General features: G+C 65.0%; 1 protein-coding gene across 13 annotated transcripts in view; it reads left to right on the top strand.

Annotated features, from left to right (window-relative positions):
- FBRSL1 (fibrosin like 1) overlaps positions 1-15,944 on the top strand; it is an 86,175-nt gene extending 70,231 nt beyond the window's left edge. For 3 of the 13 annotated variants that reach the window (XM_036874741.1, XM_036874740.1, XM_036874737.1), the window contains 14 exons: positions 1,520-1,565; positions 4,038-4,365; positions 4,482-4,702; positions 5,490-5,929; positions 6,673-6,723; positions 6,925-7,020; positions 7,619-7,687; positions 7,845-7,874; positions 8,077-8,148; positions 9,359-9,488; positions 11,543-11,620; positions 11,825-11,908; positions 12,140-12,338; positions 13,856-15,944. In XM_036874741.1, coding sequence (XP_036730636.1) covers positions 1,520-1,565; positions 4,038-4,365; positions 4,482-4,702; positions 5,490-5,929; positions 6,673-6,723; positions 6,925-7,020; positions 7,619-7,687; positions 7,845-7,874; positions 8,077-8,148; positions 9,359-9,488; positions 11,543-11,620; positions 11,825-11,908; positions 12,140-12,338; positions 13,856-14,690 — 2,679 coding nt within the window. In that variant the 3' untranslated portion in view covers positions 14,691-15,944. The remainder of the gene's footprint in view (positions 1-1,519; positions 1,566-4,037; positions 4,366-4,481; positions 4,703-5,489; positions 5,930-6,672; positions 6,724-6,924; positions 7,021-7,618; positions 7,688-7,844; positions 7,875-8,076; positions 8,149-9,358; positions 9,489-11,542; positions 11,621-11,824; positions 11,909-12,139; positions 12,339-13,855) is intronic. The other 10 variants (XM_036874745.1, XM_036874739.1, XM_036874738.1 and 7 more) reach the window with 10 other exon arrangements.
- The last annotated feature ends 828 nt before the right edge of the window (positions 15,945-16,772 follow it).

The following is a 16,772-nucleotide window of genomic DNA, read 5'->3' as shown; positions in this document are numbered from 1 at the left end:
TTTGTTGTTTTTTTTTGTTTTTTGGGGTTTTTAAAATATTTATTTATTTATTTGGCCCGCGCCGGGTCTTAGTTGCGGCACTCGGGATCTTCGTTGCCATGTGTGGGATCTTTTTAGTTGCGGCGGGCGGGCGGGCTCTTAGTTGCTGGCATGTGGAATCTAGTTCCCTGACCAGGGGTCGAACCCAGGGCCTCTGCATTGGGAGCGTGGAGTCTTAGCCACTAGACCACCAGGGAAGTCCCTGCTTCCACGTTTTGGCTATTGTGAATAATGCTGCTGTGAACACGGGTGGACAGATACATGTTTGAGTTTCTGCTTTCAGTTCTCTGGACATATGCTCCCAAGTGGGATTGCCGCATCATACCGTAGTTCTATGATTGATTTTTTGAGGAACCTCCGTGCCGTTTTCCACAGCGGCTGCGCCGTGTTCCAGTTTCTCCACATTGTCCTCGCCAGCCTTGGCTGTTTTCTGTCTTTCTTGACAGTGGCCGTCCTGGGGGGAGGCCTCATGCCCTTTGGTACTCAGTCACCCCACGCCAACAGCAACCACTGTCTGCTTTCTCCCCAAGGAAGTCCACGATGGGGGCATCGGGAGACGCTGGGAGCAGAGTAGCGGTGCCCAGGGCAGGGGGAGGTGCGAGGATTGGGGCGATAGCTGAAGGGCATGTGGTTTCTTTCCGGGGTGCTGAGAATGTTCTACAACAGGTGGAGGTGATGGTTGCCCACAGCTGTGTGCCTTCAGTGGGCGTGTTGTATGGTACGTGAATCATATCTCAGCGAAACTGTTTTAAAACAACACTAGCTAGGGAGAAAAGATCTGCTCAGAACAGCCTTACAGGCTTGCGGCTGTGAACCGGTGGGTGGGCCACATCCTCATCCTGACGGTCCTCACCAAGGCCCGGCACACACAGGGGCGTCTCCCCCGGAGGGGAGAGGCCGAGCGGCCCAGGGGCCCATCAGAAACTGCCACGTTCCCTCCTGAAGTGGGTTGACCCCACTCCACCCTGGACACTCAGTGTATCATGGTGGCCGGGGTCCCCAGACCTGTGACTCAGCATGTCTGGGGCATGGCACGTGGTGTCTTGCAGCCTGGGGCTGGGGGGCGCGGGCATCCCTACTCTGCTCCCCCCACCCTGCCACCTCCAGTGCCAGGCCCAGCGGAGCCCTCAGGTTCCTGGTGCCGGCTCCGCGGGTTGGCGCCCCGATTCCCAAGTCCTAGCTCCCCACCCAGCAGGGCCAGGCTGAGCCCCTGCATCCCTGCTGAGTGGGGCGTCCTTGGTTCCCTGGTCACAGGCCGAATGACCTGTGTCCGAGTACTTGCAGCTGGGACTGGGCGTAGTCACCCTCCTCCATGGGGGCTGTGGGCCCAGAAGGATGTGTTCTGCCAGGCTGGGCGGCCCTTGTGTGCGCAGAACCTGCCCAGACCTGTTTCCTGGGTGCCGGGGGCAGGGGGTGAGGGCCAGGTTCACCCCAGCCCTGTAGGTCTCTCTGGCCTCTGACCCTCCTCTCTTTCTTTCAGGCGTCTGTGGGCTCTGAGAAGCTCTTTGCCCCGGCAGCCGATAAAGGTAAGTGTGTTCCTGGGCTCCTGGCCTCTAGGAAGGGACAGGACACATTCCTGAAGTCCGTGGCGGCCCCCAAGTTAGGCTCTGTCTTGGGTTTCAGGTGCAGAGCCCCAGGCAGGAGTTGGGTGCTGTCATTTACTGAGGGATGCAGCCCGCCCCCCCCGCCAACCCCCCGGGAAAACCACAAGGAGACAAGGGAAGCTGGGAACAGGGCCAGTGTCTCGGCCAGAGCTGGGCAGTTCTGGAGCGGCGGTTCCCAAAGTGGGGTCCCTGCACCGCTGGGGACCGTGAGGAGCGCACTTTCCCCGGCCCTCCCCGGGCTCACGGGCTCAGGTGCTCTGGGATGGCCAGCAGCTCCTGGCTCGGGATGCGGCCCCGCCAGCACACCCAGGCCCTGGCCAGTGACCCCCGAGTGGCATGGCGCAGGTACCCAGCATTTCACTGTCCCACAAAGCTCTTCTGGCCGGCACTGCTCTGGAGGGTGGATGCCTGGCCACGGTCCCATCAAGGCCAGGATAGGCCTTTGTGACCCAGCCTGTCGGCTGTCGGCTGTGGCCGGGAAGGGGGCTTCCCTGGGCCCAGCACAGAGAAGGGGCCCTTTTGCTTGGGGGGGGCTCCCTCAGGATGTGAGCACACAGGACAGGCCTTGGGGCACCCGCAGCACCATGGGTCCTGCTGGCCTGGTAGCTGGGCACGGCCTCTACGTGCCTTGAACTCGAGAAGCCCCTTCCTCCAGTCAGAGCATTGCAGCCGAGCAGACACCTGCTGGGGAGTCTGGGTAAGGCGGCCCACCAGAGGCTCCGAGGAGCCAGGCATGCTCAGCTGGCATTTCAGCCGGAACTAACGTAGGGTGTATCACTTTCAACAAATGACCACAAACCGCGTGGCTTGAAACAACAGACATTCACCTGCTCACGGTTCTGGAGATCAGAAATCTGGAGTCAAGTGTGCGCAGGGCCGCGCTCCCTCCAGAGGCTCCAGGGGAGGGGTGCCTCCTGCCTCTTCCAGCTCCTGGTGTTGCCTGCAAACCTGGGCATCCCCGGGCTTCTGGCTGCATCCTTCGCATCTCTGCCTCCGCCTTCATGAGGCCTCTTCCTCTTCTGTCCCTTACAAGGACACCGTCACTGGATTTAGGGCCCACCCGATTCCAAGCTGATCTCATCTTGAGATTCTTAGCTTGATTACGGCTGCAAAGACCCTTTTTCCAAATAAGGTCACAGTCACAGGTTTGGAGGTTATGATTCAGCAGAGTTCAGGGAACTCTGGGCTTTGAGGTACCCAGAGAGGTGGCGGGGCGGGAGGGTGATGAGTAGCAGTGCTTTTCCAGTGGCAGGAGGCTCTAGAAGGTTCCAGGCGTCTCCAGAAGGGCTGGGGCACTGGTGGCACACGTGGGGTCACGTCCAGGTCTGCATGGCCCGTGCCTGCCTCTTTCCATCCTGATGCCTGCTCTTACTTTGTGAGGGCCTCGTGTGGAGATGTGAGAGAGACAGGAGGGGAGAAAGGGCTAGCGCCCCTGGGCAGCTGTGAGCAGCAGGTGGGCTGAAGCCAGCGGCCCTCTGTTCCTGTCCTTGTTGCAGGAGTGGTGGCAATGGCCTCCTCTGTAGGTGCGTCCCTAAGCAAACAGACCCAAGGCAGAGGGAGGTGTCGCCCTAGGGAAGGAGACTTCCCAGAGGCTCCAGACCTCTCACCTCTCTGCCAGCCTGGGTCACACTGCCCTGCAGCCGCAGGGGAGTCTGTGGCCAGCTCTTCACTCAGCGTGGCAGCCACGGGGTCAGCCCACAGCCCAGCGACGTGAATTTCCACTCCTCCTGGGGACCGGGATGCTGCCCCCTGCAGGCAAAGCGGCTCACATGGGTGGTGCTGCCCCCGCCTGGCTGCTGGGTATGTGACCTGAGGCCTCCCTTGTAGCCGTTTCAAAAGGAGGGTCTGAAGTGAGCAGGCGGCTGGCTGGAGCTCACGGCCCAAGGGCAGGCCCGCAGCTCGCAGGGGAGCAGAGGCTCTGGGCGGTGAAGAGGGGGGCAGTGTTGGCCCGCGGCAGCTTCCTCCCGGCAGACCAGGCAAGGCTTGTCATCCGGAAGTCTGCCCCAGGGCAAGGGCCCACAGAGGGCTTAGGCCAGGGGTCACCCGGGTGGGTCCAGAAGGAGCAGCTGCTAGCACGAGTGAAGCTCCTGCCGGAGGAAGGAAGGGCGACAGAATGAGCTGGGAGCCCAGCGCCCTGCCTGGCCCGGCTCCCTCGTGCACCTCGGTCTCCCTCTGTACAATGGGGCCGGGACAGTCCCTGCGCTGGGATCTCCGTGGGCAGGAGGTGCAGGGACACTCCCTGCGGGTCGGCCCTCAGGGCAGGTAGCCTGGGGGGCGGGGGTACCGAGGTGTTGTGGGCAGGAGCTCCGCGCCGCGTGTCTCCCCGTCGGAAACAGCCCTGGACGGCATTCAGTGAGCCGGGACCCCAGCTCACTCCGGCCCCGCTCTCCGCAGGACCCACGCTGGGCGAGAAGTCCGAGGCCAAGGCCGGGGCGGCGCTCAAAGTCTCGGGCCTGGAGCGCAGCCGCGAGCTGAGCACCGAGCCGCCCTTCCTGCCCCCTGTGCGCAGCCCCGCGCCGGTCCTGCCCTCCGCCGGCCCCGCGCCCGGCGCCCCGTCCAGCCCACCCGTCAAGAAGGAAGCCCCGGCCCTGCCCCGCCTCACGCCGCAGCCGCCGCCCGCGCCCCTGCAGACCCGGGCCCCGCTCCCGACGCACGTGCCTCTCCCCCCGGGCGCCTTCCCGGGCCCTGGCGCGGCAGCGCACAACGGCCTGCACAGCCTCAGGTGGGCGCGGGGCGGGGCCTGCGCAGCAGCAGGTGGGCGCGGGGCGGGGCCTGCGCAGCAGCAGGTGGGCGTGGGGCGCGCGCGGCCGGCCGGGCACTGAGCGCCCCTCCCTGCAGCAGGAGCAGCAGCGCCAGCAGCGGCGCCAGCCTGGGGCTCGCGAAGCACGCGTCCCTGTCGCCTCACGGGCCGGGCCCCCACCTCTCTACCTCACACTTGGCGCTCCGCTCGCAGGCCCAGCACCAGCACCACGCGGCGGCCATGTTCGCCGCGCCCCCGACACTGCCCCCGCCCCCGGCGCTGCCGGCCAACAGCCTGGTCATCCCAGGACACCCCGCCGGTAGGTCCGGGCGCCGTTGGTGGGGCAGCGGGGTCACTGTTCCCCTGCACTCTGGGACCCTAATCCCCGGGGGGAGGGACGCGGCCCCTGGGGAGGGGGCCAGCCCCCGAGGTCTGTATCCTTAGTGATCACCTGGCCCTCCAGACCCCACCCAGCTGGATGGCAGCCCCCCGGCAGCCCATAGCGCTAGCAGGCCACCTTGCCCAGGGCAGAGGAAGCTTCCTGCCAGGGCTTCGGTTGTGTGTGCGCGCGCGCGCACACACACACACACACAGGTACAGGTGCTCACACACGCGTACACGGATACACACGTCCCTTGCTCCATTCTGAGCCCTTGCCAGGCCTGGTCAGGCAGTCTGGGGCAGGGAGTTGGTGAAACCTGGAGCTGCTCCGTGGTCATGGTAGTGAGGGCTCCCGGGGCCTGCCGTGGCTCTTCCCATCCACCGTCCCTGGGCTGCTGGGGGGGCGGGGGAGGGGGGAGGGTTGAATTGTGGAGGAGAGGGGCCCCAGGTGAACAGCAGCTGGCCTGGCCCAGCCTGGCCTCTCTCTCCCTCCCTGATTCCAGCAGGGGCCCCCTCACGGCCAAATCTTAGGTCACTAAGGATTTCTCTGTGGGTCTCCAATTTTTTTCTAAAATCTTGTCGGCCTAGCTTGGGTTGGGGGCAGCTCAGTGCCCCAGGATGGGACCAGGACACTGGTCTGGGGGTGCTGGGACGGGCAGGGCTCCCCTTCAGGGCTGTCTCCAGGGGCTCCCAGGGTGGCTCACGGTGTTCTCTCTTGCCTTTAGATGCCAGCCTGTTGATCTCATTCAGCCAGCCAATCATGTATTGCCAGCCTCATTCGGGGATTCTGATTGGTACTTGGTCACAGGCACCTCTCTTACCTCCACCCTGGGGCCCGCACGTAGCGAGCGGCCACCACGGCTTGGCCTGCCGAAACCGGGAGTGCCAGCAGGTGACTATCCGCCTCGCCCCGCCGGGAGCCCGCGGCCGACGTGCCTCTCTGTCTCTCTCTTTTTCTCTTGTAGATCACGAGCTGCTCAGGCAAGAGCTGAACGCGCGTTTTCTGGTCCAGAGCGCCCCCCTGGGCCCGGGAGCTCTGCTGCGGGCGGAGTTCCACCAGCACCAACACACACACCAGCACACACACCAGCACCAACACACATTCGCCCCCTTCCCTGCCGGGCCGCCCCCGACGCCGCTCCTGCCGCCCGCCGCACCCCCGCCGGTGCGTAGGCTGCGTGCCGGCGGGCGGGCGGGCGGGGGCGGCCCGGGCGCGGGACACGCAGCAGGCACACGCAGACGCTCTCTGCACGCATGCAGGCTGACACCATCCCCTTCCGTCTGGCTGTCCGTCCAGCCCCTCCTCTCGTCCCCGTCCCCCCCCCGCCCCGGGTCATGCCATGAGGTTCCCCATCCTGAGCCGTTCTTTCGGGCTTGGGGAGCACCGCGTGTCCACATGGCCATGGGGCCAGTGGCACCCACGTGGGGTCCTCCGTGTCTCCGCTGGCAGCAGGGCGGCAGGTCTGGAGGCCTGACAGGACTGAGGGGCCACGGGAGCCAGGCCTCTTCCCATGTTCCTGGTCCTCGAGGTCCCATCCCCTGAGCCAGCTGTTGTGGGGCAGGGTCCCCTCTGCTCCCACCTAGCTTTGCTTTGTCACTGACTAGTCTGCCAGTGGCCTAGGTGTGTCCTGCAGCCTAACCACCAGCCTTGGGCTTCATGCCCTCCCCCCCCCGCCCCCCCAGTCATGGCCACAGACACCAGATGGGCGAGTCTGCGCCTCCCGTGCTGGGACCACTAAAACAGGGAAGGCCAAAGGGCAGCACCCTCGGGGAGCCTAGGGGACAGCTGGCCTAAGGCCACCAGCCTCACTGTGGCCACTGCCTGGCCCGAGGGCGTGGGTGGGTGCTTGGCCAGCGGAGGGCGTCCGCGTGGACGGAGGCCTCACTCTCTGCCTCCTTCCCTTCCAGTTTGACAAGTACACGCCCAAGCTGGACAGTCCCTACTTCCGACATTCCAACGTGAGTGTCCCTGCGCGCTCTGGGCTGTCCAGGCAGGGTGAGGGGTGTGGAGGGCGGCGGGACTGTGCCGTGTCCGTGTAGCCTCCCACCCAGCGCAGGGGTGACGGAGTGGGGACCAGAGGGCTGGGCCCAGCGTCCCTGCCCTGGGCGTCCAAGCATCTGGCGAGGCCCCTGGAATGCCCCTCCTGCCTTCTCTTGCAGTTTTTCCCGCCCTTCCCTCCAGCCGTCCCAGGACTGCCCGCCCTGCTCCCACACCCAGGTCCCTTTGGATCCCTGCAGGGTGCTTTTCAGCCCAAGGTACCAGCTGCTCCCAGGAGGGGGGTGGGCACTGTGGGTGGGGTCTGCAGGACCGCTCCCCCCACCCCCCACCCCAGCCAGCCCTTCCCATCCCGGGGCAGCTCCAGCCGCCTCGCACGTGGTTGTGTGTGTCGTGATCCCGGGTGGCCCCCAAGGGGTCTTCATCTCAGTGCAGAACATCCTGACCCTGGGTGGGGCCCTGTGTGCCCCACGGGGCCGGGAGAGCCTGGCTTCGCTCGTTCTCACCTCTCCCGCTGGCAGCGCTCGGGGTTGGGGGTGGGAGGAGCAGCACAGCAGCGGGGTCTGGCTGGCAGCAGCGCAGGGCCATCCTCGCTGCAGGAGGCCCAGGCAGGAAGCACCCCCTGAGGCCCCAGGACCAGGGACGGGGCTTGCTCTGCTCACCTAACCTGAAGCGGGCCTGCCTTGGGCCTTGGGGAAGACCCTGGCCCAGGCACGTCGGTCAAGAGCTTTTTCAGAAACCTCTGGGTAGGATATGGTGGGAGGCCAGGCCGCCCCTGGGTGGCGCCTGGGGGGTCTCGTGCCACCTGGGTGTGGGGCCTGCAAAGTCATCTCGTGCCCTGTCCCTCTCTCCTCTCAGACTTCAAACCCACTCGAGCTAACAGGCCAGGCCAGTGCTGTTCACACCCTCCTACAGAAAGCCCCCGGGGTAGGTGGCAGCGGTGCCCGTGCCTCCCTGCTTCCCTGGCGGGCATTCCCGCCAGCGTGGCCCCTCGTGGAGGCCCGCATAGTGCTCTCCCCCGACCCCCCGGGGCTGGGCTGCTTGCAGAGCCTGGGTCTGATGCTTCTTCCTCTGTCAATGGCAGGTGTCAGACCCGTACCGGGCAGCAGTCAGGGTGAGTGTGTGTACGCCTGCTTGCCTCACCTTGGGAGGGAGGGGCCTGGCGGGACCTCAGGGGAGGTCCAAGGCCAGGGAGGACTCTGGGTGCCTCTTGAGTGGCCACAGGGGTGCGCTGTGACAGCAGGAATCTGGCGGGGGGTGGGGGGAGCGAGGGGGTCCTGGCCTCAAAGCTGAGCCCGTCACCCGCCCTGTCGCAGAAGCCCGGGAAGTGGTGTGCCGTGCACGTGCAGATCGCCTGGCAGATCTACCACCATCAGCAGAAGATAAAGGTGAGCCTGACTGCTCATCCTGCGGCCAGGCCCGCGGCTCAGAGGGTGCCCCTCGCCCAGGCGCTGTGCCGGGCTGTGAGGGGTCGGAGCTGGGGAGGGGACAGGACGGCAGTGTGTGGGGAACTCAAGGCCACTTACCGCCTGGTCACCCAGGGTGACACAGGCAGGGGTTTGGGAGGCGCTGACCCTGCGGGCCTCCCCACCATCAGTCGAGTCCTCCCAGCGAGCCTTTGGCCCTGCCCCCTTCTTCCCCCCAGGTGTCTATAAGCACTTGGGCCTGCTGTGTGCCTGGGCTTTTAGACAGGGGCAAAGACGACCAAAAGTGCTCACGGAGCCTGCGTGCTCCCTGCGGGGGGGGGGGGGACAGGTGGTGAACAGGAACCCAGCTCGAGGCCGTCCCCCTCCCGGCAGGTGGTGCCAGGCACCCTGGCCGAGCGACACAGGGAAGTGGGAGACCTGGGGACCCACGGCTGGGGCGATGGGCCGGGGCGCTGAGGGGGCCAGGACGGACCCTGCCCTCGTATTGCAGAAGGGTCTCCATGCTCTCCTCTGCCATCTCAGATAACACGTTACCCCACGCACAATATCTTCACGTCCTAAATATGCTACAAAGGACCAGTCACAGAAAGGGGTTTATGACAGATTATTGTGCGTTTCAACATGCAGATGCTCAGACAGGGCCACCTGGAAGGCACAGTGAAGGAGGTGGGCAGGGCCCCCAGCTAGGGCCCAAGCACCCGCTCTGTCACTGCCATCTCGGCAGGTAGAACTCACCTAGCCCCATGCCTCCTGCGGCCCTTGTGACCCAGGGACTGGCTTCTTAGTTTTGTTTAACTTTAATAAATTTGAATCTTAATACTGAAGCTAAATTTAGTCATTGGAAAACTGGAACGACTTGCGTATGGGAATGCTTTTCCAGCCTAATTTTACAAAGTGTAAACAAAGTATTTCCAATGAAAATGTAGCATCCAAATTGAGATGTGTTTTAAGTGTAAACACACCAGCTTTCAAAAAGCGCATGAAAAGGAGTGAAACACCTCAATTAGGAACTTGTGTCATCACACATGGCGTTCGGTTATCCTGCGTCCGCTGAAACGTCGTCAGGATAAATCTTACCTGTCTCCGCCCGCTGGGCAAGGCCAGCGGAGCAGATGGCATCCCACCTTGCTGTCAGCTCACTGGCAGCCCCTGCGCACACCCTGTCCTGCAGATGCAGCTGGGCCCTCACAAACTGGACGCGGGCGCCAAGCTGGACTTGTTCAGCAGACCCCCCGCCCCGGGTGTGTTCGCCGGATTCCACTACCCGCAGGACCTGGCCCGGCCCCTCCTCTCCAGCTCAGGTAAGGCGGCCTGGCCCGTGGGCGCTGGGGGCTCAGCCGCCATGCAGGCCAGGGGGCGGCCGGGCGGGCGGAGGCGTTCTCGCCTTTTCCCTCTGGCTGGTGCCGGCGCCAGAGGGCTCCGGCTGCTCGGGCAGCGTTCTTGTTTCTCCGGCCGTAGCCGGAGGGGTCTGGCAGCCCTGCCCTCCTCGAGCTTCTCCCCCCGCGGAGACTTCCCCCCCCGCTGACCTGAGTCCCGCATGGACTCTGCCCAGGATGCCCTCCTCTCTGGGGCGTCCTTCCCGATGTCCCTCCCAGGAAGGGTCTGGCTTTTCTCCGAAAGGTGGGAAACGGCTCCCGGAACCCCTGTGCTCGCCCCCGCCAGCAGCCGCGCCACAGCCTTGCTGTGTCAGGGTCCCTGGGACTACCCCCAGGCTCGCAGTGCTCCCAGGACTCAGCACAAGTCACACTCCAGCCCTGGCTGTATGCGTTGCAGCCGAGGGACACACAGCAGTTGGCAAGGAGGAGGGGGAGGGTGGAAATGGGCGGGTGCCTCCTGAGCACTGCCCCGAGGGGCCCCAGGACGCAGTTCATTCCCCAGCGAGGAGCCATGACAGCAGGGCGAGGTGCTGTCTCCCAGGGAAGCTCGTGGAGACCCAGCGCCCAGGGTTCTTACTGGGGGCCGGTCACGCAGGCAGCTCTGCCTGCATGGACCAAAACCCGGACTCCCAGAAGGAAAGCAGGTGCTCAGCACAGACCACCTTGTTTGCACAAGCAACCTGAGCGTCCGTGAGGCCTTCCTATCAGAGGGAAGCGAGAAACCTCCTGGAACCCGGGTTCCCAGATGCCGGCCGAGGGCAGCCGAGCAGCAGGCCTTGCTGAGGTCAGCGGCCTTGAGCCCTCGCGCCGGGGCTGCTGCTGCTTCCTCCCCAACTGTCAGGCCCTCAAAGGACGTCACCTCCTCAGAGAGCCCTCCCTGACTGTTCCTCGGACACCTCCCCCCGCCCTCCTCCGAGCTCATGTATGCTCACCCCCACCCGCTGCCCCTTGCACGTGGACACGTGGTGCATGCGGGCAGCCCGTTGGCACACTGGCGTGACGGGTGTGGATGGGGTCATGCTGGCTGGCCTGGTGAGCCTGGCGCCTCTTCCCAGCCCCAGCTCCACTGCCCTGATGGCCTCCAGACCCCAGCCAGGCGTCAGGGCCCTTCAGAAAGCAGAGGGCCTCCCATCTGGGCCAGAGCCCACAGGCTGTGGCCTGGGCCCCTCTGTGCTCCGCACCCACCCATGGCCTCGTCGATACACCATCCTCTTTAGCCCTGGGGCCAGCTGTTTTCCTAACTTCTTTGACTCAGGGTCACTTGGAGGTGAGGTCAAGTTTCTAGTTGGGAGCTCCCTGGGAGCTAGAACCTGCGTGTGGGTGGAGGAGCCCGCCGGTGACGCACACAGGAGCGCGCCACTGTTGGGGTCCCCACAGGTGCAGGGAGCTGGAGGGACACGAGGGGGCGCCCACGTCACTGGTCTCGCCAGGCACTCACCTGTAGGCTACGGGGCGGGGCACCCTAAGCAGCAGAGTTGGCCCCTGACTCAGCCCCGTCTCCAGACTGGGCCCACCGGCTGCCCTCCAGGTTCGGTCCTGGGGGGCGTCGGGGGAGCCGGGGCTGTTGCCGCCGAGACGCTTGTGGGCTGTGGCCTGCAGCCAGGGGACGCCGCAGGAGGAGCTGCGGCCTCTGGCAGCCGTGACTCGGGCCAGTGTCCGTCAGCACCCAGGCCGCACCCACTGTTAGGTGACCGGGGCTGTAGCTCTGGTTGGAAACTCCAGGGCCGCTGGCTTTGGGAGAGCCCCCTGAAGGCTCGATCGCAGGCCGTTCCTCTGCCCTTCTTCCTCTGGGGGCTCCGCTGCTGTCAGCACCTGCCTCCCTGCTCCGCCCCCTCGGGGTCTTCCAGGCTCCAGGGAGATGAAGGCCCACCTCCTACCTGGTCACGTGCTTGGAGTGGGAGGAGCAGCCACCCTTGGAAGGAGCCACAGCCGAGGCCCCAGGCGCACTCCGGCCTCCATCAACCTGTCCCCCTCCCCAGGTGCTGCCCATCCCACCACCAACCCGTTCGGACCCTCAGCCCATCCTGGCAGCTTCCTGCCCACTGGTCACTTGACAGGTAGGTGTTCTTTGAGGTCCGTGCCGTCTGGCTGGCCTGTGCTGACCTCAGGGCTGCCGGGATGCAGGTGGGTGGGGAGATGACCTCAAGAACCCGGGTACCCCGCAGATTGCAGAGGTGGCACCTGCCAGGTTCGGGAGCCACGGGGTGGGGGGAGGGTCCAGTGCGCACGTGGAGGCCCCTGAGCCCTCGTTTCCCCCACAGACCCTTTCAGCAGATCAAGCACCTTCGGGGGCCTGGGGAGCCTGGGCAGCAACGCCTTCGGAGGCCTGGGCAGCCATGCGCTGAGTGAGTGACCGCGCCCCCTGCTCTCCCCGCGCATGCGCCCTCACTTCGCGCATGGGCACGCACCTTGTCCTCCGCGCGCGCCTGCGCGGGCCCGGGCCGCCCTGACGCCGGGCGCGCGGACCCTCTTCGCCGCCTCCCTGGGGCACTTGTGGGTCTGAGGTCGGGAATCTCCGTGTGTGTGCGCCTCCCTGGCGACCCGGCCTCACGCTCCCACCGCCACCCACCCCCCAGCTTCCGGTGGCGGCCTCTTTGCCCCCAAGGAGGGCCCCACGCTGCACGGCCTGCCCAGCCCCCGCGAGGCCTGGAACCGGCTGCACCGGGCGCCGCCCTCCTTCCCCACGCCACCCTCGTGGCCTAAGCCTGTAGACGCCGAGCGGGTCTCAGCCTTGACCAACCACGACCGAGAGCTGGACAAGAGCAGGGAGGAGCGGTGAGTGGGGCCCCTTCGCTCCCCCATCCTGCCGGCTTCCCACCCCCGCGTCCCCTAGGCAGCTCCGCCGAGTCCCGGGTACCCGCCCGCGGGGCACGCTGAACTCTGCCTTCAGTCTCCTCGGTTGGGAGGGTGTGAAGTCTGCACCCTCAGGACCGGGAAAGACTAGGGGAAGGGGCCCCCCATACCCAAGCACCTTCCATTCCGCCCGCACGGAGGGCTCTTGTTAGCGCAGGGTCTGGGCAGGCACCATGCAGGGCGGGGGTGCACTCCCTCCGAGGCCCTGGCGGGGACCGTGGGCTTGTGGACCACAGCGGGGCCTCGAGGGAGCGCAGATCAGCAGGGCAGAGCATGCCGTTGCACGCTGCAGGGGGTTGCTGAGCCACCAGGGGGACCGAGTCTGGGAGGTACGCCCGTGGGCAGGGCAGGTGGATGGCGGCTGAGCTTGTGCGTGCCTCCCTGCCCCCAGCCCTATGGGCCGCAGAGCTAGGCCAGGGCAGGGGAGGTGGGAGCCACCTTCTCAGGTCAGTGGCAGAGGCTGGGACTTGAGTGTTCTTGAGGAGCCGTGGCCCGCCACGTGGACGGGAGCAGAGGAGGACTCCCTGTGGGGCCCTTCCACCCAGGTCCCGCCCCCCCCAGTCCTGAACTTGGGGCACTTCACTCATGGGCAGTGCTGCGTGCCAGGTACTGGGGGCACAGGGTGGAGGTTGAGAGCGAGGAGGCGACCTAGAATCGGCCTAGAAGGCGGTGGGGACGTGTGTCGCCGGACCCAGGAAGGGTGCCAGGGAGCAGCCCAGGGCCTGCCCGCATCCTACAGCCAGCACTGTCACCACAGAGATGGTGGCCAGGTGCAGCACTGAGGGTTGGGCAGGGGTCTGGGGGACCTGGAGACTCCCAAGGGGAAAAGGAGCCTCGGATCTGACCCACTCAAGCCCAGCTGCTCTCCCAGCCCCTCATCAAGGTGGGGGCCGTGCCCGCTGTGCTCCCAGCTCAGAGGCAAAGAACTGTAAAGTACAGGGTGGCGCCTCGGGTGAGAACCAGCCTGCGATGGGGCGGGCGGAACTGCGGTGACCGCAGCCAGGCCACACACTGCCCACGAGGAAGGAGTTGCAGGACCCTGTCCCTGCAGCGGATCTGGGGCCTGGGTGGAACTGCCCTACGTTCCTCACTGAAGGACTTGTCCTGGCTCAGGGGCTCAGCGGCCTGGGTCCCCGTGGAGCATTCTGCGGTTCTACTGCAAAGTCGGTCTCCGTGGTGCTTGTGGAGGGGAGACGGTCGTGGGGTAACCTGCGTGGGGATGTGGGTTGTGGTCGCCATGTGTGTACGGGGTGCCACTAGCAGTGATTCCATGGGAGCCCGGGGTGCTAAGCGTACCCCACACGCACGCACGCAAGGACTCTGAGGTCACTACGGTGGGCAGTGGCCTCGCTGCGTTGAGGTGGGAGCTTGGTGTCAGGGGGGCTCGCTGCCCGGTGTCCCGCCAGGCTGAGGAGGGCTCTCTGTCTTGTCGCTCCCAGGGACCTCCTGGAGAAGACGCGCCTGCTGAGCCGGACCTCGCCCGCGGCCGCCTTGGGCCACCCGGGCAGCGGCCTCCTGCTCCGCGGCCAGGGCGAGCCGGGCCGGCCCGGGCTTCCTGCCGAGCGCGAGGCCGAGCCCCGCGTCAAGGAGAGCCGCTCCCCGGCCCGGGAGGACAGCGCCAAGCCCAGCAAGGCGGCCCTGGGGGACGGCCTGCGCCTGGCTGGCCTCCTGGGCCGTGAGCCGACGAAGCCGCTCGAGGCGGCGGCCGAGCGGCCCCAGAGCGACGTGAAGGTCAAGGAGGAGCGCGGGGAGGACGGCGACGCGCCCCCGCAGCCTGGCCCGGGCCCCGCGGGCCGCGAGCGCCCAGCTTTCGCCTGGGAGCCGCTGCGGGAGGCCTACCGCGGCCCAGAGCCGCCCCGCCGCGCCCCGCTCGCCCCGGGCCCCGCCGCCCTCCTCGAGCCGCCCGAGCGCCCCTATCGCGACCGCGAGCCGCACGACTACAGCCCCGAGCGCCTGCGGGAGGCGCGCCGCGACGAGCTGGAGCGCGCCCGGGCCGCGCACCTGGACGGCACGGCGCTGCTTCCCGCGCTGGGCGCCCTGCACTACCCGCGCCTCGCGCCCGCCGCCGCCGCGCTGCACAACGGGCTCCTGGCGCGGACCCCGCCGGCCGCCGCCGCCTCCCTCGGCGCGCCGCCCCCGCTGGTGGCCGCGGCCGGGCCCCCCACGCCCCCGGGGCCGCCGCGGAGCAGGACTACGCCGCTCGGGGCCCGCGCGCCCGGCGAGGCCCGCGACTACTCCCCCTCGCGCAACCCCCAGGAGGTGGAGGCGCGGTAGTGGCCGCGGGGCCGCGCCCGCCGCGTGTGCGGAGGCCCCTCCACGAACGAACGCACTGCTGTGGACTAACCTAAACGTCTGTTTCTAGAACTTAAGCACAGTTCCATCGGCCCTGGGGCGACGCTCGCTCTTCCACTCGCAGCCCGTGGAGTCGGGGTGTCATACACAGCTTTTCTGGGGGTGATCTTTAGTTTTCCGAGCTTGGAATGAGGCTACTGGAAAAAAAATTCAAGTTTGTACCTTTTTTCCCACAGGTGAGAAGCGTTTTTAATAGATTTGTATTTTTTTCAACTTTGTGCTCTTTAGACATTTAAATGAAACAAAAAAGAGACTTTTGCTTTTTAACTTTTAGTTTGGTTTTGCGATTTAATGGCCTCAGAGCCCCAGGGGGTTTTTTTGTCTTATTTATGGAGAAGAAAACGGTCATTTTGTCCAACGCACTGTGAGGTCCCCACTCAGGCCCGGCCCTGGCCCTCCCTTGGTACTTGGAACCGAAGTTACAGATATATATTAGGATAATTAATAATGTACAAAACTTTATTTGCCTTATTATGCAGAAGTGTAAAAGGGTTTCTTTTTCGGTTTGTTTTTTTAAAAAAAAAACACAAACTGTAAATAGTCTGTTAATATAAATATATGATGTTATTAAATTCTTAACCTAGGTAGACTTTATAAAAACGGTTTCTAGAAACTCCTCTGGTTATCTGTTTAACATGGTCACAAAAACCCACCCGCTGTCAGTTGGAAATGCCCTCAGACGTTTAACTGCGGCAGCGTCCTTCAACTATGCAAGCGGTCAGGGCGGCCGGGCCGCCGGGGGGACCACGGAGCGGCCCTGGGACGTGTGTGCTGACGGCGGTGTCCTCGGGATCCACCCCAGACAAGTAGGCTTTGGGAGGTGAAAAGGCTAAAGGCACAAAAGAAATAACTTCTGTCTCTTCTCACGGAGGACATCAGCAGACGTTTGTCTCGTGTTTTCCCACCGGCCAAGGCCTTGGCATGATTTCCTTTTGGTTTCAGTCTTACTTTCATAACCCCGTGAATGTCACCATGCCCTGTCGTCAGCGTACCTTGTTTCCTGGCATCCACACCTGTGTCCTCGGCGTGTGAGCCTTGGTTCGGCCATCTGTAGCTGTTTGCTTTGTTCGGTTCTGTATCTTCAACCCCGTGTTTCCACTGTAGACTCCGGTTATTTTAAACATTCTGTTCTCACATCAACCAATGAAGGTAAATACAGCCTTGATTTTGGATGGACAGGTGGTTGAGTGTTTTGTGGGGCTTTGTGACAGCTGGGGGTCGCGCACCCACCCTCAGTTCCCTCCCGCACTCTGGCTGCTACCTCCACCAGGGCTGCCCAGTGGAGCGCCGTCCTCGTCACCAGCCTCACCTCGCCCCGCTCCCCCAGGCCGTTCCGTTCCCCCGGGGCCTTTCAGGCTCCTCCCTCTGACCTTTGCCTGGCACCTCTCGCTTGGCCTTCAACTCTGCTCTGGTCACGTGGTCCCCACCCTGTCATCTGCCACATCTCCCCTGTATGGAACTTGTCCGCTGGGTTGGTCTTCTCTGTGCGTTGGCTGTCGGGGTGCATGTCCTGGGCGGGGCGGGCCTTGCCCCCCGCTGCCCCAGCAGAGCGGGTGGCGGCTGTTGGAGAGGGGAGAGCTCAGGAAGGAGGGGAGCAGGGGAGCAGGGGCACAGCTGGCTGCCGCCACCTGCCGGAGGAGAAGGGCGAGGGGGCGCCTGCCCTGCAGTGGGGACCGCAGCTACTTGCGCTGAGCGCTGGGCCCTTAGCCCTGCCCTGGCCATGGTTTAGAAATGGGGCCCTGGCACTGTACCCCAAGTGGATTGGCCTCCTTGGGTGAGCAGCCAGGGCCTAAGCAGGGCCTCTGAGCCCATGACGGTCCCCATGGAGAGTTGGGGGTGCCCTTCATTCCCAGGGACAAGCTGGTCACCGTTGTGCCCTGGAGCACCAGCCAGGGGCTTCTCCAAAGGGGTTTGGTTCCCGGGGACCAGCCCCACCGGGCCACAGTGCCTTCCTCTCTCACTCCTTGGTTTTCCCTTGTCTCAGTTGTAGCCTACACAGCAGAG

The sequence above is a fragment of the Balaenoptera musculus genome, chromosome 14 (assembly GCF_009873245.2).
Source record: "Balaenoptera musculus isolate JJ_BM4_2016_0621 chromosome 14, mBalMus1.pri.v3, whole genome shotgun sequence".
Classification (NCBI taxonomy): domain Eukaryota; kingdom Metazoa; phylum Chordata; class Mammalia; order Artiodactyla; family Balaenopteridae; genus Balaenoptera; species Balaenoptera musculus.
The sequence above is the reverse complement of the archived record's forward strand: the minus strand, read 5'-3'. Positions and strand labels throughout refer to the sequence as shown.